Source organism: Rhopalosiphum maidis, chromosome 2, assembly GCF_003676215.2.
Source record: "Rhopalosiphum maidis isolate BTI-1 chromosome 2, ASM367621v3, whole genome shotgun sequence".
Lineage (NCBI taxonomy): Eukaryota > Metazoa > Arthropoda > Insecta > Hemiptera > Aphididae > Rhopalosiphum > Rhopalosiphum maidis.
In genome coordinates, this window is record NC_040878.1 from 64,290,498 (window position 1) to 64,314,108 (window position 23,611).

Genomic DNA, 23,611 nt, shown 5'->3' on the forward strand with positions numbered 1-23,611 from the left:
ATTATGAATTTTTTTAACTTAATTAGACAAGCGCATAGCACACATGCACAGTACAACTTTTTTTCTTAAACGGCAACCAACTACTTTAACCAACTTTCTAAGTTCAAAATTGACTAAGTCACAGCTATATTCAATAAATAAAAAAAAAAATGGGCACGATTTTCTGTTTTTTGACTATAACTCTGACAATAATTATTCTAGGATTGCTTAAGCTTGACATTATCATCCCTATTTATTAAAGTGATATTTAAACGCTATGATAATTTTAACTAGTGTATAATTTTCACTTTAATTTGCGTATGAAATATGAATTATAACTTCAAGAAAAAAAAACGTAAATAAGTAAATATGTTGTTTATTTCGATACATTAAAATCATATAATTATACTAATTTAATTTATAAAAGTTTATTTAGTTTTTAATTAATCCAACATATAAATTGTTCATATTGTTGTTAAAATGAATTATATATGCTATTTTAAATTTGAATAAAAACGTAATCTAATACTATTTAATATTTAAAATCAACTGACATTAGGTAGGTATCTATTTAGTAAACATTTATCTGTACGAAAATTTGATACAAAATTAGATGAAGACTGATTTAGACGAAGATCAATAAATTAAAAAATAAAGAACTTGAAAGAGTCCTACATACATTGTTGAGGTTTGCAAATAATGTACTTAAATTGATTTTTCGGCGGCCTCAGTTAGCACTTCTATGCTAAATTTCTTAAGCCTATAAGTTGTTTGTAAGTATAGGCACAAAACTAATTTAATTTTTATTAAAAACGTGCTAAATAACAAAATCGATTCTCCTATTTATGTTTTTGTTTTAAAATACCATTTCGCACAGTCGATCCCCACTGATCCACATATATTTCTGTTTAATTTTACATCCCAATATTTTATTCTTACTATGAAATAAACTAATCACCCCATGCATGCATGTTACAAGCCAATTTACAAACCTAACCTTTTTTTTAAAAAGTTTCAATCTAATTATTAATTATTATATATATAACATGTTATTTATTTACTTAAATTGTATAACTTGTTGTTGTTTATACAAGCTGTATAGCGTTTATTATTAAATAAATAAATAATAATTACTAGAATAGTACTTACTTATCTGGTTCACCACAAACTGTAGGTATTCCTAAAGCTTCATATGTTTTTCCGACTATTTGTTTATCTGGCAGAAAGCTATAATATTTTTTTATGTATGCTGTACTCCGAAGTATTATATTTTCTAATATTGGTAGCCTTTGGAATTTAGGAATATTAAAATGTACTGCCCATATAATTGGTTCAAGCGGCGTACAGCAATCATTTTTATTATATTGTTGGGTGATGTATAATATAAATTCATCTTTATTGAGCATCAAGGATATTAACTCTATTTCATCTAAAAATATAAGTAGGTATGTATACACTTATAACATAATTTCGATATTTTGATTTTGTTAAATAAAACTATGTACTAAATAAATTACTATATTCTGTATTAATTATTACATAAAAATATTCAATTGTAAGATACTTATAATATGTTTTTAATTTTATTGTAGTTCCGTTAGGCATTTTTAGTGAGCAGTAGCACACTTAAATTGGGCAGTTAAAACATTTTTTATTATTTATTATGAAGTGAGAGCTTGATTCTTCAGCGTCATATTATTTAAATAATAATATATTTATATAAAAGTATAAAACAATAATTTTAGTACGAATAAAAATTAAAAACTTTAGAATAATAAGACTTTCTTAATATTTTGTTTAACATTGAACACATTTGTAATAAAAAAAAAACCAATTTCAATCTTTCAATTTTTTTTTTTTCGTAAAAATTGCTTATACTAAATCCCTTAAAAACGTTAATTATGCCATTGATTTTATAAAATTATATTAATTAATTTCTGTGTGTGAATGCGAATTTGAATTAATTTTATCCATCCCTAAACTGGTATCCTTAATCGGATTTATATAACTGGAAAACTGAAACCCAACATTTTAACGGCTTATAATTTATCAAAAAATGTTTACTTTACATTTTTTTTTTTATGTTGTAATCTATGTATGTAGTTTAAAATGTTTAAATTAATATATCCCACCTAAATACCTAATACCTAATTGTCTGTCATTAAATATTAGTATTTTATTCGACTTTTTTTAACGATGTAATTTTATATGGATATTTCTAAGATTTTTAATTAATTTTCTTTTTTTATATAAACACAAGAATTCAAATTATAACTATTCAAAGGATTTTATTTTATTTTAGCTACTTTATCAACAAAATAAAATAAAATGAAAAACATAAAACATTTATTTATAAAAAAATAATACTTATTATATCTCTCAGAACGGTTTTTTTATAGGTACATCAAAATATTAACAAATGGAAAGGCCTAAATCTTAGTTAATTATTTAACATTTATTTCAACTTATTTATTTTGAATACATTTTAAATGTTACTCACATTTAAAACAGTTCATACATAATACATTAAATTTAAATAAAAATTTTAATATTTTTATAGTGTGTTCCTGATAAGTTATACTCCATAACAAAATGAAAAAAATATATTTAATTATTCCATATTCAAACAATTTACACACTTTATACTCCTCCCTGACTTAAAAACCCAATTTATGACGAAATCTAAAAATATTCGTTTTGATATTACAAATATTTTCGAAATAACAAAAGATGAAATAAACTTACTTAACTGGTATTCTTAGGTCTATTATGACCCAAAACAGCTTTTACGATAAAAAAATGTGTTATTGTGACTGATTATTAACAATATATGTTATTTGAAGATATGCAATAAAATGCAATGTATTGTATCTACCTACTATGAAAAAATGCTATATCTAAATAAAAAAAAAAAGTGAAAGAAATATGTCACGGGTATTTTTTGACCCTACGATACTCGTTAAGAACTAGATGTCAAATGAACATTGACAGCTTTCAAAAAGAATATTTTTTAATATTTTCATTTTTCTTTTTAGAATATCTAAAATAATTGTAATTTCTAACATTTTATATTGCTTTTATTTATTTTATCCTTATATATAATGTTTTTTTATATTTCAATCGACTCTCATGTTGATCAGTTATAAAAATTATGTATAAAAACCAGTGGTAAAAAAGTAGGCAAGCGCCTGAACACAAAATTGACAGACCACTTTTTTATACTTTAATTGAGCTTATTATATTTATACATTTCAATTGTATTGGTAACGCTTAAAAAATATTCAGTTTAATACCTTTTTCCTTCAGTAAACATAAAATAGGTATATAAAATAATACAAGTGTATATATATTAAGTATTAAGTGTAATACTTAATATATTAATAGTTATAATATATATTACTTATATAGTAGGTATTTCTCTGTTAGACTTAAGGTAAAATGAGTAGATATTATTATATATACAAATACATATTGATAATGCCGTGACGGATATGTTTTTAATTATTGAATATAATATTACAAAAATATTTTATGGTTAATGAATTATGAAGTCAAATAAAAATTATTAAATACAGAATAAAACCCGTGTGGCTTAGTAACACGATCTATACATAGTTATATAAATGCTATTACAGGTACTTATAATATAAATTTTTCTCTTTTTGGACAGTTGGACTACTTGGACTTAATTTATCTACTCTTATAGTGACAAATGGATTATAGTAGGTATATAGATATTATAATATATTATATATTTTATATACCTAGTTAAGTATATTGTATATATTAAGCGTTTGAGAAATTTTGTTTTTGGAATTCACGTGCTGAAGAAGGATTTTTAAACAATATTAGACTATTATGTACTTTTTTTTTAGGTACCCATCTTATTTTTTTTTAAATATTTTTTCTTTTTTATTAATTATTATACAACTAAAATGTAGTTATATTAATGAATATTATAAACTACATACTATAATTTTCATACATGATGACTGTTCCGTTAGTTGATGATTATAAAGTTAATTTGAATAGATCGTTCAAATTTAAATTTACAATGTACATTAATGTCCCCTGATCAAGTCATCCAAACATCATAGCCTTAACTCTTAAACATTTCAAAACTTTGAAAGAATTAATTAAACTGTTGCTTATATTATTCCATGAAACGTTTACAGACACGTTGGATCTTACGACAAAAGAACTATACCGTGGTCACTACAGTTGCTTAGTTATATTATGTATTACCTGATTTATCTGCATTGATCATGTTCATGTATGATTGATACGGATACTTGAGTTTTATTTTTTTGTTATATTCAAAATTCAAAATAATTGTCTCATCTCATTATCTCAAAATATGTCATCTCAAATTAATATTAATCACGCATTTCAATAATCATATTTCAATCTTAACGACGCAATTTAGGAGGTTTTGATTTTTAACTTCAGCCCCATTTTGAAAAGGAAAGTGTATCTAGTTGGTATTTGTTGGGGAGGGGGAGGGGTAAAAAGTAAAATATTTCCAGTAGTTTTCAAAAGCATCAGGAATTTGTTTTTGATCTGTTTTTAGATAATTTAAATTTTCGATTTTTCTAAGTATTTCTTTTGAAATGTCGATAAAAAAATTTAACATTCTAAAAAATCTTTAAAATGTTATACAAGGTTTAATTATAAGTTGCACTTATCGCAGTAAAAAAATCAAAAATCGTTAGTCACAATTTTTGTTTATAAGCATTTAAAGTTTAAATGTTTACGAAATATGACAAAATCACGAAAATTTGGAAGGAATTTTGATGTCGAAAATTCATAAAATTGTTGTGAATTATACCTAAGGTTAAAAAACCCAATACAAGGTTCTCAATAAGTTTTCCTTCAAATAACTGTAAAAAAAAAAAACACCAGTATCGATATAGAAAACATGAAATTTATATTTTTACGAAATCACGTAAAATAACGATATATCGTAAAACGATTTAAAATATTTGTTATTATTCAAAAAGTATAAGTCGTAGAAAATTAAAATTTTCACCAATAGTTGAGAAAAATAAACTACTTATATAAAATATATATATATATATTACAATTTAAATATAGGTAATAATATAATATATCTATTTATCCTAAACTGACAAATCATCTCCGTTCAGAATCGCTTTTCGTATACAATGAAACCGGTTGTTTTTGTTATTTGCACGAACTTTTTATTAATCCTTTGATGTTTTAAATGCAGCAGGAAGGCTAGGAGTGAATAGCATCCTCTGAATAAGATGTAACCGCCTAAAAATTAGTTGACTATGATGACTATATTTAGTAGAGTAATCTCTAGACCTTGTACAGTTCAGTAATACGGGCCTGCAGTCCCTAAAATTGTGGCCCGGGGCCTCTGAATCGTGGGACCATTAGCTTATTAGTTATTATATTAATGGTTCATTCTTCATTCATACAACCCGGCGTGGCGGCATGCCGGCATAATATGACTATGTTATGATTATTATGTACCTACCTCATTGGTTATACACTTCTTATCAATTTTATCAAATCTATGATTAAATTATTTATTTCGCTATTTTCACTATAATAAGTTTTAACTTAATATAATTTTTTAATTTGTCATAATTAATAAAAATTAATAAGTTGTTTAGTTGTGGGCAAAATATGAATTTAAAATACATTTATAGTTATTAGATCATACATATTGAGTGATAAATAATACAATGGCTACTGCTCGACAGATATTACAACAAGAAATATTTGATCAATGTGATCAAAAACTTTTGGCCTTTGTCGGTGTTAGTAATGATTCAAAAAAAAAGAAATTTGGATACTTGTGTCTATCGGACACCAAGGAACCTCCTTCAAATATTTATATTCATCAGGTATGCAACCATTTATAAATTGCTGATAATGCTATTTTACAAATTTTTACATTTTGTCAAACAAAAAAATTGAGAAGTTACTGATGTATAATAGTTGTCGAGTTTATACATAACCTTTGAATAGATAATTAAAGTTTATGTGTTAAATTTAATTCAACAATCAAAATACGATAAATAGATAGTATATATTAACCTACTTAAAGATTTATCTATTAAGTACATAGTATTTTTATTTTTATTAATACCTAATATATATTTCTATAAAGCATAGATTCTTAACCTTTTTTGGGCTATGGACCCCTTTGAAGGATAAAATAAATTCACAAACCCCCCTCCCCCCAAAAAATAATAATATAAATCATAGATTCTTAAACTTTATAATTTATGTTTAAATATATAAATGAATAAACACAAATTTTATTTTAAATGTTTTTTAATGATAATAAATCTAAAACGTAATACTACAAAAACTATATTATATTATTGTGAATAATCACTTTTTCTTATAATAAAAAAAAAGTTTAAATGTGATTTGTTTTGATTTCAATATTGCGTTGAAATCTGGGACCGTATTGGACTGTATATAAATACAGTCTTATTTATTTTACTTTTGGGTTATTAAAAAAAAACTCACAACCACTTTGTGGACCTGTGCTATAAAGTATGTTCAACTAATTGCCTAAAAAAATCCCATGTGTATTATTTAATAATTATAATTTTAATAAGATAATAGGTAACCTATGTAATATTATTGAACCTTAGGCAATAAAAAGCTGTATACATTTTTAATTATATAATAATTCACTGATTTTTACTTTTTTAATAACAAATAAAAATATAACTAATAAATTTAAAATGACTATTATGTAGGTATAGTTCAAAACAATTCAAAATAATTGTAACTTTTTTTCTTGAAAATGATAAAGTTTGATAAAAACATCAAGTGTATACAATGTGTCTACTATTATTTATTTTTGAATTATTACAATAAAATTTTTTTTTGAAACTTGTTTTGCATAAAAATTACCATTTATCCATAATTTATTTTTGTTTTTCCAATTATTTGATAAGTACTAAAAACTAGTTACTTTTCAACCTTCTATATACCAAATAGCCACCCGAAACAATCCTCGAAGTTATTGATTCAAAATGTAGTGACAGACACTTAAGAAACTAAAAATACATAATTTTAAAATCTATACATCTATATCTATTGCATTTATTTTGAATATAAAATATAAATTTATTGTATTCTATCAAGATTTAATGGTCAATAAAAATATTATAAATTTAAATTTATAGGTATAATAGTATACAGTGGTTATAAATACTTGTAATTTATTTGAGAAGTATTAGTATTTATACAAATATTTGTGTTGTATACATTTAAATATTAAGCCAAACTTAAACCTTATGGAATAAATGTATAAAATTGTTTTATTTATGTTTACAATTTTTCATCATATTATAAACCTATTTTTACATTTCAGATAAAATTTGATAATAAGGTTGTGAAAAAAAAAAGAATATGGTCATTGAATGAATTGATTACTGTTGATGGAAAAACTTCATCTCAGGTAATAACATACTCTATACATGTTTTTTTTATATAATATATTATTTTTAATCTTTATAGGATTGTTTGGAAATAGAATTGACATTGGATAAACCATATAAATGGGTAGCAACTAATAATCAGGAGCGTAAAATATTTTTGATTTCTTTATGGAAGGTATATTGAGTTTTATGTAAATAATATTTCATAACTAATAAATAATGAATAATGATTTGTAATGTATCAAAGTAGTAATTATTAAGGCTTAATTATTATTTTAGCAATGTGCAAGCTATGTTTTTGACAAAAAACCTGAATTCAAAAATTTGCCTCTCGACTGGACATCTGGTGATTTAGTTGTGCTTCCAGCTGATCGCAAATCAAAACTTTCTTTAGGTATGCATTAAAATAAAAACACAACATAATTTTTTTGCCAGTTTTTAAAAACGTTTTCTCGTTTAGCTGTTTCACCTATTATTAGTGCTGAAGATTTTCAGCCTCTATCAGAAAAAGAAGAACAAGATTTAGAATTATTAATGAAAGAATGTGGATTTGCTGCCAAGGATGCTAAAGCATTTACAGATATGTTGGCCACTCAATTAATGGCTCTAGATGGCGTAAGTAATTAGTTATTTCTAATTACTAAAATAATATATCTGAATAGTACCATATCAAACTTTTGTGGGCTGCTCTTAAATGGTCTTGATCATTGGTAATAAATCTTAATGTTATAAGAGACATTAAAAGACCAATATATTTTTAAATATTTTTAGTAAAAGTATTTTTTTATTGAAATTTTGGAATTAGATAAATATTTTATTTTAGGCCTAGTTGTCTAAGGTTATGAAAATTATTAGATGAAATATTTCTTAATTATACAATTTAATTATTTTAAAATATAGGAGAATGTACAAAGTGTTCTTGCCTCAGAACCACAAGTTGCAAAATTAATGGATCAATTAGAAACTGCTATTCAAGAAATTGAAAAGGTAGAATCAGCTTTAGATATGTATGATGAAACCTTAAGACATGTGCGAGATACTATTGATAAGATGGATCAGAAAAATGCTAATATTCAAACAGCTAATAAAAATAATGAAAAATTACTTAATGAACTACAAAAAGTAATTGTAAGTATTAATGAATCTCTTTGATAAAAAAACATCTTGAAAATAAATATTTAATTAATAGCATCAATTAGAACTCTCTCCAAAACATCAATTAGCATTAACTGATGCTGACTTAACTACACCAACTGGGTTACGAGATGCTATTGAGGCTGCAAAAGAATTACAAGCAGTTATGAATGCACAAATTCATCCAGCTTTAGTTCGTTTAAAAGCAATTCAGGAACAAAGAAGAAGATTTGAAAAATGGAAAGCAAAATTTTCTCAGATTCTCTCTAGACATCTTAATAATTTGTTTATTCATATGGTATGTTTGAAAATAAATAATAAATTATACATCTAATACTTATAAATTATATAGACAGAGGGAGTAATTAGGGGAAAAATAGACCAACTTGTTTATACTTTTAATGAATTTAAATGGTCTTATATTTATACTACGTATAATGAACTCCCATATTTTATATAATCATTGATTAATTTAATTCATCGAATCAGATAGATTTATTTATTAGAATGGTTTATCTCGTTACATTAGGTAATTTATAAAGATTTTGATTATCCCAATGCGACCAATATGGTTTCATTATTGATGTATTATTCAAAAGTGCTAAGTATGCGACTGCAACACAGAGAGAATTTTGCACTGTTTGGTTTATATTCATACCCACATATTGTGTTGTCTTGGTTTAACAAAAGTACAATATAACAAATTTTACACTCAAATAATATATTTTATTTTATTATTTTTAAAATTAGAGTGGAATGACTTTTTATAAAATTTTAAGTTAAAATTATTATTTACTACATAGAAAATATAATATATAATATAGGAGGCTTTTATCAATATTTTCAATATTAAAGTAAGTTAAAATTTAAAATTTGCTATGTTGTAAGTTTGTAAGATGGAGATAGTACATGTAGGTGACATCCTTTCAATCAATAAAAATTTGCAACTTAAATCACAGATTTTTGTTTATTATTTGTTAAATTATAAGTTTATACGGTTTCAAAAAAAATTTTACGATTTCAACAAATCAATGAAGGAATAAAATTACCATTATTTTGGAAAATTATTATTCAAATAATAAAAATAAAACAAAAAACAAATATTTATAATACACAAAAAAAATATATTTTTCAGTAAATATATATTATGTATTATAATGTACATGTATAAATGTATAATTTTATAATATATTTTATAACTTTTTAAAATTTTAGGGAAATGATATTGGAGAAACAAAAAGAAATTCGAACAATGAATTGACCATCATGAAACATACTTCATTGCATCGTGAACTTGCTGCTTATACAGAACTCATGCACTGGTGTAAAGCAATGGATCGAAAATCATTTATGGCACTTAATAAAGTTTATACATCATCTTTATCTAAACTTTATGAAAGAGATATAAAATTGTTTTTAGAAGATGCAAAATTACGTATAAATGCTGGTAATCTAAAATTATTCATTTAATTAACATTCACGAACAATTAGTTACCTTAATTTATTATTTAGTATTTTGATTGCCATGTATGTTTTGACTTTAATTTAATTTTTGTATAACTTATTATTTAGTGTACTTTATTTTTAAAGTAAGTATTAACTTAAAGTATAATTAAAAAAATATATTAAACAATTATTATTATTTTCAATTTTGCATTATATATTTCAACATTGTTATAATTTAAATTATATAGTATTTTTTTTTAGGAAAATAAATTAAGTAGCTATTTTATAGTGTTTGAAAAATGTATAAATATGTTAAAATTACATTTAATTAATGTATTGTATAACTGTTTTGATCTTAGGTCATTTATCTAATTCTAAAGAAGATATTAGAAAGTCAACTGGCCCACCATCAGATTGGTTATTAGGTGTAGATAAAGAATTTTGGACTCAAGAAAGTGATACTCAAGAACGACAGAGATTTGACCAAGTGTTGGAAGCAGTTCTCTCTGAACTTGAACCAATTTGTTTATCTGAACAAAATTTTTGTGTTTCATTTTTTCAATTAGACATACTCAGCCCTACTACCAAAGTAAATAATTTATGATACTGTTACTTATTTAATTTTAGTAATATTAAAAATTGAGTTTAACTTTTTATTTTAAACAAATTTATTTATATCTTAAGATGTTTAATTAAATTTGTTAAGTTAACCAAAGTTTTCTTTTAATCATACAGAAAATAAAACTAGAAAAATGTTTATTTATGTCTGTTTAATTAAATTTAACTTAAGTGTAACATATCCTTGTTTATACTAAATTAACTAAACAATTATAACGTATAAATCAGGATTTTTGTTCAAATTTAAGTTTAATTTATTAATGATATTATAACTTTTGTATTTACCTAGAATACCCAAACAACCTTGGATGGAGTAGATGTAAAGTCAAATCAAGAAATATTACCATCTTTACCAAAGACTAAAATTGAAAAAAAAATAAATGAAGAGGTTAGAAAAATGATGGGTGAAATTTTTGCTTGTATAGAACCAGAGTTGATTGGATTTATACAATATCATGAAAGAATGGATAGCACGTAACTATGATTATACATTTTTTTTGCTTTAATTATTAAATTTAATCAAAATAAAAAATTAATATTTCATTTATTATTTTAGTTATTCAATGGCTGTTTTAGTAAGATTAGGTCGCCATGTTATGTCTGCTAATGATACTGGCTCCTTTTTAAGTATGACTTATGGTTCTGCATTAGTTCACGTGAAAAGAAATTATGATAAACTCATGCACGCACACTTAAAGTCAATTCAAGATGTAAGAATTATTAAAAAGTCTAAATGTGGCATACTTCCCTTTGTTGCCAATTTTGAGGTAAATATATGTAATATCATTTGAAATTTTTGTTGATAATTTTACTTATCTTATGTTAAAAGTATAATTTTTTTTTTTAGTATTTTGCTAAAACAGCTGAACAAATATTTAAAGAAACTGAGCGCCGAACTGATTTAGATAAATGGTATGTTAAACTCTTAACTGTAATGTTTGAAACTATTCATTCAATTGCCAGTGAACATCCTAAGACTCCTGCTGAAGTTATCAGAATGGGTAAGACCTATAAAAAATTTAAACTAAATTAATATTAATAGTTAACTCATGGCCTTAGAGAATTTTCATCATTTGTATGCATTGCTGTCTCAATTGAAAATTGGTATATTAGATCAATTCAGAAAAGATGCAAAACAAAAGTATAGTGAAGCATTAAGTGCTTACGTAACACGTTATTTTGGTAGACCACTCGAAAAACTGAATGCAAGTATAATAGTTTATAATATTATAATCTTAAAACTATAAAATTTTATTTTGTATTTAATTTACATAGTTAATCAGTTTTTAATACTTTGTTTTATGTTCAGTTATTCTTTGAAGGTGTGGAAGCTAAGGTAGCTCAAGGTATTAAAGAATCAGAAGTTGGTTATCAAGTGGCTTTCAGTAAACAAGAATTAAGGAAAGTAACTAAAGAGTATCATGGACGAGAGGTGAAAAAAGGCTTAGATCATTTGTATAAAAAAGTAGAAAAACACCTTAGTGAAGAAGAAAATTTACTACAAGTAATAATTATTCATATTTAATGTTTCTGTATTATTTATATAATCATGTGTGATTCATTATATACTATTAATTATTTTTGAATTAACAATATAATTTTAATATATGCTTTAACTATATTTTATACTGATATGCCCAAAACAAAAAAGTCAAATTTTGTTTTTCTTTTATTAATAAATCAAATATATTTTGATCTATATTATATTATTATTATTTTTTCAGGTGGTTTGGAGAGCTATGCAAGAAGAATTTATTCAACAATATAAATACATTGAAGACTTAATTCAAAGGTGCTATCCTGGTTCCATGATTTCATTGGAATTTTCCATTGAAGATCTATTACAGTATTTTTCAGAAATTGCTAGATCCCATTAGAATATAATCAAATATATAATATAATATGTATAAATTGTTAACCCATTATATTATTATCTTTATTTTACATTTTACTTTATTTATATTTATAATTTATATATAATTATGATTTAGATTTTGATATAACATTTAAATTTTGTTACATTATGTTTAGAAGCCTTATCCTTTTTTATATACAATACAATTATGTAACTTATGATTTTAAAATTATTCATTTATAATTATTTTAATTAAATATTTATTAATAATGTTTATTTGTAGCTAAAAAAATATCACTGGTTGATAGTATGCTATAGGATACTATAACATTAATGTGCACACCATTTTGTGTCTGGTGTAGACGTGCAGCACATATTTTTAACCAGACTGAACAATAAGCGGTGTACGTATTATTTTAATTATATTATTTGACATAGGCTAAACTTCAAAACTCGTAAAAGGTTCTCAAAGCGCCGCAAGCTAAAAATAATTACTTGTATATCATTCAATAATTTATTATACAAATAAATTATAAAATATTATTTGGAATTAGCATACAGGTATGTACAAATCGGTTGTGCTTATGAGCATTTAAATCATTTAATAAGTAATGTAAAGGTATACATTGTTATGTTTATGTCTCTATGTGTACATAAAACATTTTTTATCTATGCAGTATGCACTGAAGTTTGAAGTATGTACTATCTATTGTTTGATTTACGTAACGAGGTGGATATATCCACCAACATTTTGTACGATGATAAAATTACAATAAATGATCGTGGACCATGGTTCACATCTATACTCTATAGGTACCGTTGTTTATTATAGCATTGATTAAATATGCTAAATATATTTAATTAATGGTTATAGTATCCAATGGCGAAATTTGAAAATTTCTTTTGGGGAGAGGGGTCTAAAAAATAAGGTTTTAATATAAAAAATATACAACATACGAGTCATAAATTTATAATTACCTAAATACCTAATTATTCCATATTTCCATTATTTTTATAAATAAAAATTAAGAGCTTTTATGGTAAAAAAAGTAAGTTTTAGTAAAAGCCCCCCCCCCTCGAAAATACGCAAATATGCCACTGATAGTAGCTATAGCCTGATGCCCGTGTCGTGGACACTGAATGCCGAATGGTGAAAATATACTAAGAAAGTAAGGAATATTGAAATATATTTTTAAGAGATCGCTCTGAGTTGACTAGCCTAAGTTCAGATTAGTTTGTAAAAAACTTCAGAGCAACCGCGTAGGGTGTTAATGTGTTATATCTTATATAATATATTATATAGTGAAATATAAATGTTATATTTTTATTTTTAGGAGAACATAAACAATCTATATTAAAGACTTAACCGGTGTATGTGGGTAAGAGAAAATAGAACACGAGTTGCATAAATTTGAGGAAAGAAGCCACCCATTTATCATACTTTAAATAAATCTAAACTTAAATAATATTTAACATTTCAAAATTCAAATATTCAATATTGTAGATTGTAGTATTGTAATTGTACAATTGTACATGCTACCGATACTATATATATCTGCGATTTATACGGTAAAGTGGCAAAGTACACAATATCCATTAATAACGGAGCAAGGATATTCCAACTATCCAACTTAGTACTTACTAAAGTTACATCAAGGAGTATGTTGACGAGTGGGAGATGGGAGGCGGCGTATACCACATTATGGGTATACTATCGATAGATAATAGATAATGTGAACTTGGTCTATACCATGCGCGGTCCCGGTGTGTTGCCGCTCTGAAACCGCATAACCAAGAAAAAATAGGGTAAAAAAAACAAGCTTAGATCACTGTCCACCGATATTATACAGTATTCATTATTCAGTATTCACCACAAATTGTACCGGGACAATCTGAAATCATAGTTCATAATTATAAACAAACAATTCTCTGCGAGATAAATCGCGTGAATATTTCTTATTCCGTTCTGCGTTTCAGTGTTAATTATTTCGTGGCGGCAATGCTATCGCGCGTTCTGCTGACATCTGAAACGTCAATGTCGCTTGTTAGATCGCACGTTACATTTTTTTAGTCGCTTAAGTTCGTTGGTTAGTCTTTCTGCGGACCATTCGAGCGTATCCGTGGCGTACGAAACCACACAACGACATATAGCTGGATACGAAACAACTACCAAATTCAATCATATTTTGCAGGACGGAACAGAAGACGACGACGATCAGTATCTAATATAATTTGAGAGGCGAGAGAGTGAACTTGCAACGGACTGGGACGGGTCTCCAAAAACAGAGAGAAAACAGTCGTGATATTAAAAATTTTTTTTTTTTTAAAAACATCTTTCATACTAAACCCGACGCAAACTGATCGACTTATGGAAACCTCGGAAGTTGACACGTCCATACTGAGTTCGTTGCACGGTAACCGGTACGATTACTTGCGGGCAGACGATAAGGAGAGCTTTGGTGATTCGGCTTTCCTAGCCGAAAACCTTGAAAAAGATTTGCCAAAAACACTGCCTGAACTGTCTGAAATTACAGACAGCGACACTTATCTGCACAACAACGAACCGTCGCAGATGATGACTATTGACAGTTCATGGTAAGTCATCAAGAACCTGTTGATTCAATACTATACTTTTCAACAACATATAATATTATACCGGATTCCTTGTTGTAGGTTTATAAAAGAAAAACTTGTACTGATAAATTTTAATTTTGATGTTGATTTATATATAAAATTATAAATCAAACGTCATTCAAGTATATTTTTACATGGTTATAAATTAAGATAACATTTAAATTATTTTTCATGTCCAAAATTAATGGAGTAAACTTCTATATGATAGTTTTAACTATTATAAATGATAATTATGAGTAAAGAATTTTTTTTTACTGCTTTTTAGGAGTGAAGATTCAACATCATGTTTTCCTACATCAACAAACTCAAGTTTTCCTATTGCACTTCCAGGTCCTAGTGATTTTGAAGAGTTCAATAGTATTCAAACTGTTCCTAGAGCTGAAACACCAGGATTAGGGTTAAGCACAATTTTTGCCTCTGATGCCGATTTATCTGATCCAACTGCGGAAATTGGTGTTTGTGGTCTTCGAAATCTTGGTAATACATGTTTTATGAGTGCTGGCCTACAAGCTCTCTTATCTACAGAGAATCTTGTGTCATATTTTTTGAGCTTTGACAATGATGGATCTGAAGAGACGTTAATTGGACAATTTTCTGATCTTGCTAAACGTTTTTGGCATGGACAGTATAGTGTTATTAATCCACATCAGTTCAAATATGTGTTGGGAAAACGATACGCACAGTTCCGAGATTGCAGCCAGCATGATTGTCAAGAATTCTTGGCTCTTTTATTAGATAGTCTAAATGATGAACTATTGATGCATTTTGCCAAACACTGCAAAGTAACATCACGTAAAACTCGTAAGTCCCCAAATCCCAGAAAATTATTGCCACGTGAAGTTGATGAGTTTGTAATTAGTTCGTCTGAATATGAATTACCTCAAACTATATGTGACATTTTAACAGAAAAATTATCTGAGGATCAAGACTTCATGACACAGAAAGTGAATAATTCCGATTCTGATGTTCTTGTGTCACCAAATAATGGTACCGCGATGGCTTCTTCTGTATCTTCTTGTGAACCAGATCTTCTGAAGACCAAGGTACAAATTAATGATTTGTTGAATGGAAAAAGAGAAATATGTTGTGATTCCTCATCTGATTCAAGACTTATGGATTTAAAGCGTGTAAAATTAGATGATAATAAAATATCTAAGTCTGAGCTTGTAGAAGCTGATTCAATAGGATCTACTGTTCTTGAGAAACGTATTCAACAAGAGTCCATTATCAATAAAATATTTCAAGGACAATTTGAAAGTTCTGTAAGTAACAAATTATATCATAAACCAATAATTAAAATTATCTTATTAATTAAACATTATTTTTCTAGGTTACATGCCTAGAATGTAATTATGTGTCCGTTATGCATGAACCTTTCATGTATCTATCTGTTCCTTTACCATTTGCTACTCAACAACAAATGTGTAAGTTTAATAAAAGTATCAAAGTGTTATTTGATATGCTAATGTTTAATGTTTTATTTTATTAGATATAACATTTGTTAGTGCAACACATAATCCACCAATGAAATATTTGATTACTGTTAATAAACAGGATGATATTAAAAAAGTTAAAAGTGAGCTGGTAAATTTGATAGGTGAAGATAAACATCCTGATATGTTGGTTGTAGCTGAAGTTTTTAACAGACATATTTCAAAAATATTGGTAAGTATATTGCATGAAAAATACTAAATTTGCTATTATGTGATTTAATTGATTTGTTAATTAATATTAAATAATATATTTTACTAGAGTGATGACCATCAAGTGAGGAGTGTTGACTCTAATAACCGTGACTTGTATGCGTTTGAGGTGTTAGAAATTAATTTGGACCTTGTGAATGGTGATATTGAAGAATTTATTGAAGGAAACACACAAATTGTAAGTACATTTTATTGTATAGATAGTTAACTTAATATCAAATAGCCAATACCGTACTCATGTAATTTTTTTTTTTGAGTGGGCAGTAGATTAAATCATGGCCACTAATGTATTGAATAATATTAAAGTTGTTGAATAATTTACCCTATAGAATTATTTAGTTTTCATTAAAATACATAGTATTACTAAACATTTTTACATTCAATGAAGTATACTAATCAATATTTTATTTGTCTTAAAAAATTTGTTAATTCTAGGAACCAATGGATATAGACTCTGGAAATATTGAACAAGGAGACATTTGTACCATATGCTTAGAGTATAAACCTGATATGGTACTCCACAAAGATATCAAAGATTGCACTTGTGTATTGTGTGAAGAATGCATTAAATCGAGTTGTTTTCATTCTAGTGGAGAAAAAGATCAAATGGACTGTCCTGTTTGTAGAGTAAGAATAGACCCTAAGGTGGATTTAATTCCAATTGAACAACCCGCTGGTAATATAAATCAAGCTATACGACGTTTGACTATTCCAATCGTGTTTAAACAAGCTGATGGAAAAAGTCTAATTGGTCGACCAGCATTGGTTCGTTTACCTAGTGAAGTTCCTGCTGAAGTACTTTATGTTGAAGTGGCCAAACTTCATCCGTACTCTGAAGAGTTCTCATTATCTTTAGTTGATGGTCAGGGAACCATGTGCTCTAGATGCATGTGGGATGTACATTGTGGCGGCTGTATTATTCCCAAAGATGGTATAATCAAGTTTCGTAGCGGTGATACACTAGCTGTTACCTTTGAAGACTTTGTAGATGTATATTTGCTAGACACTAAATTGCATCCAGGATCTACTGAACAAATGCGATCAAATAAACCTCTTTCAATATATGATTGTATTAATGCTTTTTGCCAAAGGTAATAATTTTATTAAATATATTTTTTTTTTATAGAAAATATTATATTTTTGGAGTAGTTTTAATCTAGTTAGACCTTTTTCATATTTTCATCACATAGAATAATTATTTTCAAACAACACTTAGGTGGTGAGAGACAAGTTTATTAAATTTATCTATCAAGTATCGACTAATTATAATTGATTGAATAGTTTTATATTTTATAACAAGAATTTTTAACAGATTGTTGTTAATTAATATTATATTAACATAATATTAACATTCAAACTAATATTCTATACTATATATATATATATTCTATATATTAAGGGGTTGCTAAATGGTTAATTGCCGACAATTTCAGTTGATTCCTCTGTTAAAATATTAAGTAGCTTCACTCCACTTAAAAATGATATATTCTATAGCTTTTATTAAAAGTAAAAATATATTCTTAATAGACCTTTATGCAAAAAAGTTTTATCACTCTGATGCATATTGTATAGAATAAATTCTAAAAACTAATTAAATGGTCTTGATTTACAGTGAACTTTTAGATGATAATAATCCTTGGTGGTGTCCATTCTGCAAAAAAAATCAACGTGCCACAAAAACATTGTCCATTTCCAAATATCCTAGATGTCTTATTGTGTACTTAAAAAGGTAAAAAAATTATTATTTAATTATATCTATTTAAAAATAAATTTAATAGGTATTTTATCATTTTAGATTTGTTTTCCATGAAAATTGGGGAATAAAACTACAAGATAGTGTAGTATTTCCTTTAGATGGATTGATGTTGGATATAAAACAAGAATTAGTATATGATTTGTATGCTTGTGTTTGTCATACAGGAAGTATGTTATATTATTTTTTTTATTATGCTTTATAATATATTTATTAATTTATTTTTGTTGTGTTAGGTACTTCTATGGGCCATTATACATCTTATACTAAACATGTGGAGTCAGAAGAATGGTATTATTATAATGACGAATCAGCCACTAAAACAACACCTGGACAAGAAGATTATTGTAATGCATATATTTTGTTTTATAAAAAACAAGGTATGTAGTACATTTGTCAATTTTAAATTCATAGTTTTATTTTCAGAATATATTTTCTGATTTTATATGAAGACATAAATAATATTATATTCTTATTGCAGGATTACCTGATGATGATGCTGATTCCTCAGGACTGTGAAGTTATTTTTAAATAAAAAAATAAGAACTTATTAAAAAATAATTGCTATTTTATAATTTCTTGTGTTTATCAAACTAAACAAAAGAATATTTTTAAGGTTAAAGGACTAGCCAATTTTAATCTTGAAAGTCTTGTCCTCAATTCTCATTACTGTTGATGTTACTTATATTATTATTATTTTTTTCTAGTAATTATTTATTATTTTTTTAGTACCTTTGTGAGAAAATTCCTTTCTAAAATGCGAATATGTAAATTTTTAATGGAGTAAATTATGTTATTTTTTATGAATTAATTTTTTACTACTATTCAAACAGTATTATTATTTAGTTATGTTATTAACAAAGGTTGGAATGTACATAGAGTATAATGTATATAAAAGTTAAATTAGTTACTTTGAATAACACAAACTAAAAAGTTTTATTATTAAAATACAACTTTTAGAAAGATCCATGCATTTGTTTGGCAATTACTTTTTTATTGTACATGTCTTTTTGTTACATTATTATCTTACAACAGTTGATAATAATTTGTTAGTATATTAACATGTTAGTATTATGCACAATTTAGATAGTAATCTTAAATTGTGGTATTAAGGCATGTTAAACGTTTCTTCTCTTTTTGACTTGAAAACAAATCATTCTTTGTTGTAATAGTAAGTTGAATAATTATGAATAGATATTGTAAGCATATATTTAAAAAAATTTACTATTGGGTATAAATCAAACAAAAATCAAATAATATTGGAATCTTATTGCATCGATTTGTTTATTTGTGGTTGAGTGTACTTTTAACAAATGAAAGATGAAATCTAAGTGGTTATTTCTTTCGCCAATATCTAAATTATATATATATTCACTTACATAAAAAAAAAATATAAATAATCAATAGCTGAAAGATAATGAAGTTTATAAGACTAAAATTATTTAACTTAATATTTTTCCATTTGTATTTATATAATTTATTAAAAGTAGTGTATTACAATAATATAATAATATGTATTAACAATAGAGAAGTAGTTTCATAAAAAAAGAGTGAAATAACATACTTCAAATAAAACTTCATAAAGTTTGAAGAGAATTAGCGCATGGGTCTTGTACAGGTTCTATAAGGTCAGGATGGTGTTTTTTAATGTGCCTCTGCAAAAATGTGTTGATTACAAATCTATCATCACATACTTCACATTTATATGGTCGGTCTCCTGTATGCCATCTGGTATGTATGCGTAATGACGTCTTTTGAGTAAAGCCTTTAGAACATAAGTCGCATTTGAATGGTCGCTCACCTGTATGTATTCTTTTATGTTCAACTAGGTATTTGCTAACTGTAAATGCTTTGCCACACATTTCACATACGTGATTTTTTTCACCAGTATGTATACGCACATGAAGTTTCAGATGGTGTGCTGAACTCAGCAGCTTGTTACAATAAGAGCATTCGTATTTTAGACCTAAATGTGACTGAATGTGTCGTCTGTAACTCCCTATGCGCCTGAACGCTTTTCCACAGGTTTCGCATTGGTAACTAACTGATTCAGCTGATGTGGTATGTACTTTCATATGGCTGTATAAATTGGTCTTGGATGTACATAATTTGCTGCAACGATCACATTGGTATGGTTCAGCACCATGGTTTTTAATTTCATGTGTAGCCAATTCGTCTTTATTAAAAAAACCTGCTTGGCACGTATCACAGAATACACTGTAGACTTTTTTATGTCTATTTTCATGATATTGCATTCGACTTTTATAGGGTGTACGATAATCACACGTGTCGCACGAATAAGTAACACTAGGATGTTCTTCTTTTTTGTGCTTTTGCCGAGCACACATTGTGTCAAATGTTTTATCACAACAATTGCACTTGTATGCAGAGTGTGGATGTGCATCATTTTGATGATCTTTTAATGCGTGTTTAGTATTAAAAGATTCTTCACATTTTCTACATTTGAAAAATTTTATTTTAACCTTACGAGGTGTCTTAGTCCTATTTGAACTTTGGTCGTCATCAATTTCTTCAGCACTGTAAAACACAATAAATCAATAAATATATGAGTTTATGACAAGTGATAAAGTTAAATTCGTTTATGATTAAGAATGTACATATTTAATTAGATGGAATATCAAACAGACAACTTCTATTATATTAAAATATTATACTCGGATCCAAAGATATATTATAAAGTCAAGTAAATAAACTGATACCTGATGTTATAAATTAAGATCAATAATTTTAGAAAATCAGCATATTACTATATTATGAACTTACGGATCTATTTTCACGGTGTCTTTCATTTCGATTTCTGATTGATTACTTTCAGACCAACTTTCTGGTTCGTTGTATTCAGATTTGTATTCTGTATTTTGGTCATAATTAATGGTTACCACTGGTTCAAAACTACTGGAAGCCTGTCAATTAAAGATGTTTTAATAAATCAAATATACATATTAAAATTAAATACACGAGTTGTTATTAAAATAAATATCCTTATGAGATTCACTAATTTGTTTTTTAATCACATTAGACAATTTTAAATAATTTTTATTGTAATAGATTATGGTATTTTATAAACAATTTTTTCTTAGAAGAATTTAAAATAAAAAATGTATTTATTTTGCAAACAATTATTATTTGTGTATACAGTTCATACTTGACAAAATACAAAAACATGTATAAGATAACGATATTAGGTCTAATCAGTTTTTAAGTATTTATTAGTCAAGAGGTATAACTATTTAAAACTAAATGAATTAATATTAGTGTTAGATTAAAATAATATAAACTTTATAATCAGATCTCAGATCGATAATGCACCTAATATTTTTTTAGATGACTTTCAAAAACGCATTAACCTAAATCTAATTAACCTTTCCTGTTAATAAATTAATGTGAGAAATTTGTTTCTAATATCATCATATAATTGTTTTCATGAAATACATTTAATCTAATCATTAGAGACCGTTATAAGATAATGGACACACCTTTAAAAAAAAAAAAAAACAATAAGTATTAAATGTCGATAGTTTAGGATAAACAATTGGGCTTAACTGCTTGACACCTACTCAAGTATAATGATGAAAAAAAACCGAATTAAATGAGAAAAATGAGTGTGGAAACAAAAGCGTTTTGAGTTAATTGTGATGGAAATATATGCACAAGATCATTGGCACGGTGACTGTGAGTAGACAGTCGCAGAGCAGCTCTGACGGTTTGAACTACCGATGAGCTCGGCTTACCATGTTGTGCTGGACGTCAGCCAGCTGATCGAGTTGTTTCTGGCACTCGACCGCGTTGGTATAGTACGCGTAGAACTCGTTGACGGTGTCTTTGCACTTGACGCACACGTGCTTGGGCAGCTGGTCAGTGCGGGATATGTGGATATGCAGGCATTGGGCTATCTTGTCGGCCAGTTCATCGAAAACGCTGATGGGCCAGTCGACTGCAGCCAGGCACAGCCGGCACACTTTGGTCAGCTCCATGTCGCCGTTGTCACCACCACAGCCGTCGCCGCCGCCGGTCACATTGACATTGACCGCCACCGCAACGAACGTGGTCAACAACAGAGCGTCGTTGTCGCCAGCGAACGTGATGTGATGTTGGTCGTCGTCAACGGTCGTCGCCAGTAACGCTGGGCAATGCGCATCGCTTGATTTACTGATTTTTCCTGTTCATTTGCTCTAGTTCGGTCATCCGAGTTTGCGTTGTTTACAAGACGGCGGCGACTGACGACCGACCTGATAACGGGTACCACCACCACCACCACCACCACCACCACCGCCACAACCAGAACCGCATGTGATAACGTCACCAACAGCTGCAGGCGATAAAGTCCGATAGGCGCGGCGGTGTATGTGTGTTGGACCACCATCGTTGTCGGCGGGTTCGCTTTGATTCTTTCCTCCATGAACGTCCGACTCGCGCATATGAAATTTTCAAATTTTCAATACTTGGGTAATCGGAGAATGGGCCGTGGTCAGGGCCTGATTTAGGCATTTTGTGGTCTTAGACAAAATAAAAAAATGTGGCCCCCTGTCAACAGTAGCGTACAAATTAGTTGTATACATCAAAATAATAATTTATCACAATTTTGTATTTACTTATACATTTTCACAGACATAATTATAATGTTATACATTTTCTATCTCTACAGGCTACAGATTTCTTCATTCTTGTACCTGTAAAAAACCATACATTTTTAAACTTTAATACTTATGATAGAAATAATTAATAAGCTATTTTATAATATTACTTTTCTAGCTTTTTTTTAAAGCAAATTCATTTATGATGTCATCAAAGTTTAAAGAAGACGTATACCATGATATTTGTTGTAACTGGTGGCCCGTATGGTGTTTCCAGTATGTATAAAAATAGACTTGTATTTATTTTCATTTAAATTGTACGCTCATAAGGACTAATTATTTTATTTTTTTGAAATATTACATGTTTCTTATATTTATTTTATATGATGAAAGTAATAGATACTCTAAAAAAAAAAATAAGGTTCATAAAAATCCAAGGTTCTTTAATAACGGATGCCATA

The 23,611-nt window shown here is 27.1% G+C and overlaps 3 protein-coding genes across 4 annotated transcripts; 2 read left to right on the forward strand and 1 right to left on the reverse strand.

Moving 5' to 3' along the window:
- Nucleotides 1–5,569: 5,569 nt before the first annotated feature.
- Nucleotides 5,570–12,535, forward strand: LOC113552896 (exocyst complex component 1). 2 transcript variants are annotated; one of them, XM_026955908.1, is made up of 15 exons: nucleotides 5,694–5,855; nucleotides 7,346–7,432; nucleotides 7,492–7,587; nucleotides 7,692–7,806; nucleotides 7,873–8,027; nucleotides 8,313–8,540; nucleotides 8,602–8,844; nucleotides 9,762–9,993; nucleotides 10,352–10,581; nucleotides 10,900–11,084; nucleotides 11,167–11,377; nucleotides 11,458–11,611; nucleotides 11,670–11,815; nucleotides 11,920–12,114; nucleotides 12,335–12,535. In XM_026955908.1, exons 1-15 carry the CDS (start codon nucleotides 5,694–5,696, stop codon nucleotides 12,485–12,487), a joined length of 2,592 nt encoding a protein of 863 aa, XP_026811709.1. In that variant the 3' UTR covers nucleotides 12,488–12,535. The 2 variants fall into 2 exon arrangements, with proteins under 2 accessions (XP_026811710.1, XP_026811709.1); XM_026955909.1 differs by lacking the exon at nucleotides 12,335–12,535 and having other exon boundaries at nucleotides 5,570–5,855; nucleotides 11,670–11,819; nucleotides 11,920–12,055.
- Nucleotides 12,536–14,281: 1,746 nt separating this feature from the next.
- On the forward strand, nucleotides 14,282–19,265 carry LOC113554548 (ubiquitin carboxyl-terminal hydrolase 4-like). Its single transcript, XM_026958433.1, has 10 exons — nucleotides 14,282–15,060; nucleotides 15,365–16,361; nucleotides 16,430–16,523; nucleotides 16,589–16,764; nucleotides 16,852–16,980; nucleotides 17,238–17,893; nucleotides 18,415–18,531; nucleotides 18,598–18,725; nucleotides 18,792–18,935; nucleotides 19,037–19,265. Exons 1-10 carry the CDS (start codon nucleotides 14,834–14,836, stop codon nucleotides 19,072–19,074), a joined length of 2,706 nt encoding a protein of 901 aa, XP_026814234.1. The 5' UTR covers nucleotides 14,282–14,833; the 3' UTR covers nucleotides 19,075–19,265.
- A 549-nt stretch (nucleotides 19,266–19,814) lies between these two features.
- LOC113551755 (zinc finger protein 664-like) lies at nucleotides 19,815–22,797 on the reverse strand. The gene is made up of 3 exons (XM_026954208.1): nucleotides 22,308–22,797; nucleotides 21,340–21,479; nucleotides 19,815–21,093 (listed from the first exon to the last, which is right to left on the reverse strand). Exons 1-3 carry the CDS (start codon nucleotides 22,548–22,550, stop codon nucleotides 20,133–20,135), a joined length of 1,344 nt encoding a protein of 447 aa, XP_026810009.1. The 5' UTR covers nucleotides 22,551–22,797; the 3' UTR covers nucleotides 19,815–20,132.
- Between the last annotated feature and the right edge of the window lie 814 nt (nucleotides 22,798–23,611).

What these genes read in the sequence shown, in the direction of transcription:
- LOC113552896 (XM_026955908.1), top strand. Translation starts at nt 5,694, where the DNA reads ATGGCTACTGCTCGACAGATATTACAACAAGAAATATTTGATCAATGT. An exon ending in CAAATATTTATATTCATCAG is followed by an intron (nt 5,856 to 7,345) that starts GTATGCAACCAT and finishes TTTACATTTCAG; the next exon opens with ATAAAATTTGATAATAAGGT. An exon ending in ATAATTTGTTTATTCATATG is followed by an intron (nt 8,845 to 9,761) that starts GTATGTTTGAAA and finishes TTAAAATTTTAG; the next exon opens with GGAAATGATATTGGAGAAAC.
- LOC113554548 (XM_026958433.1), top strand. Translation starts at nt 14,834, where the DNA reads ATGGAAACCTCGGAAGTTGACACGTCCATACTGAGTTCGTTGCACGGT. An exon ending in ATGACTATTGACAGTTCATG is followed by an intron (nt 15,061 to 15,364) that starts GTAAGTCATCAA and finishes ACTGCTTTTTAG; the next exon opens with GAGTGAAGATTCAACATCAT. An exon ending in TTTGTTTTATAAAAAACAAG is followed by an intron (nt 18,936 to 19,036) that starts GTATGTAGTACA and finishes TTCTTATTGCAG; the next exon opens with GATTACCTGATGATGATGCT.
- LOC113551755 (XM_026954208.1), bottom strand. Translation starts at nt 22,550, where the DNA reads ATGGAGCTGACCAAAGTGTGCCGGCTGTGCCTGGCTGCAGTCGACTGG. An exon ending in CTGACGTCCAGCACAACATG is followed by an intron (nt 21,480 to 22,307) that starts GTAAGCCGAGCT and finishes TTTAATTGACAG; the next exon opens with GCTTCCAGTAGTTTTGAACC. An exon ending in GACACCGTGAAAATAGATCC is followed by an intron (nt 21,094 to 21,339) that starts GTAAGTTCATAA and finishes TGTGTTTTACAG; the next exon opens with TGCTGAAGAAATTGATGACG.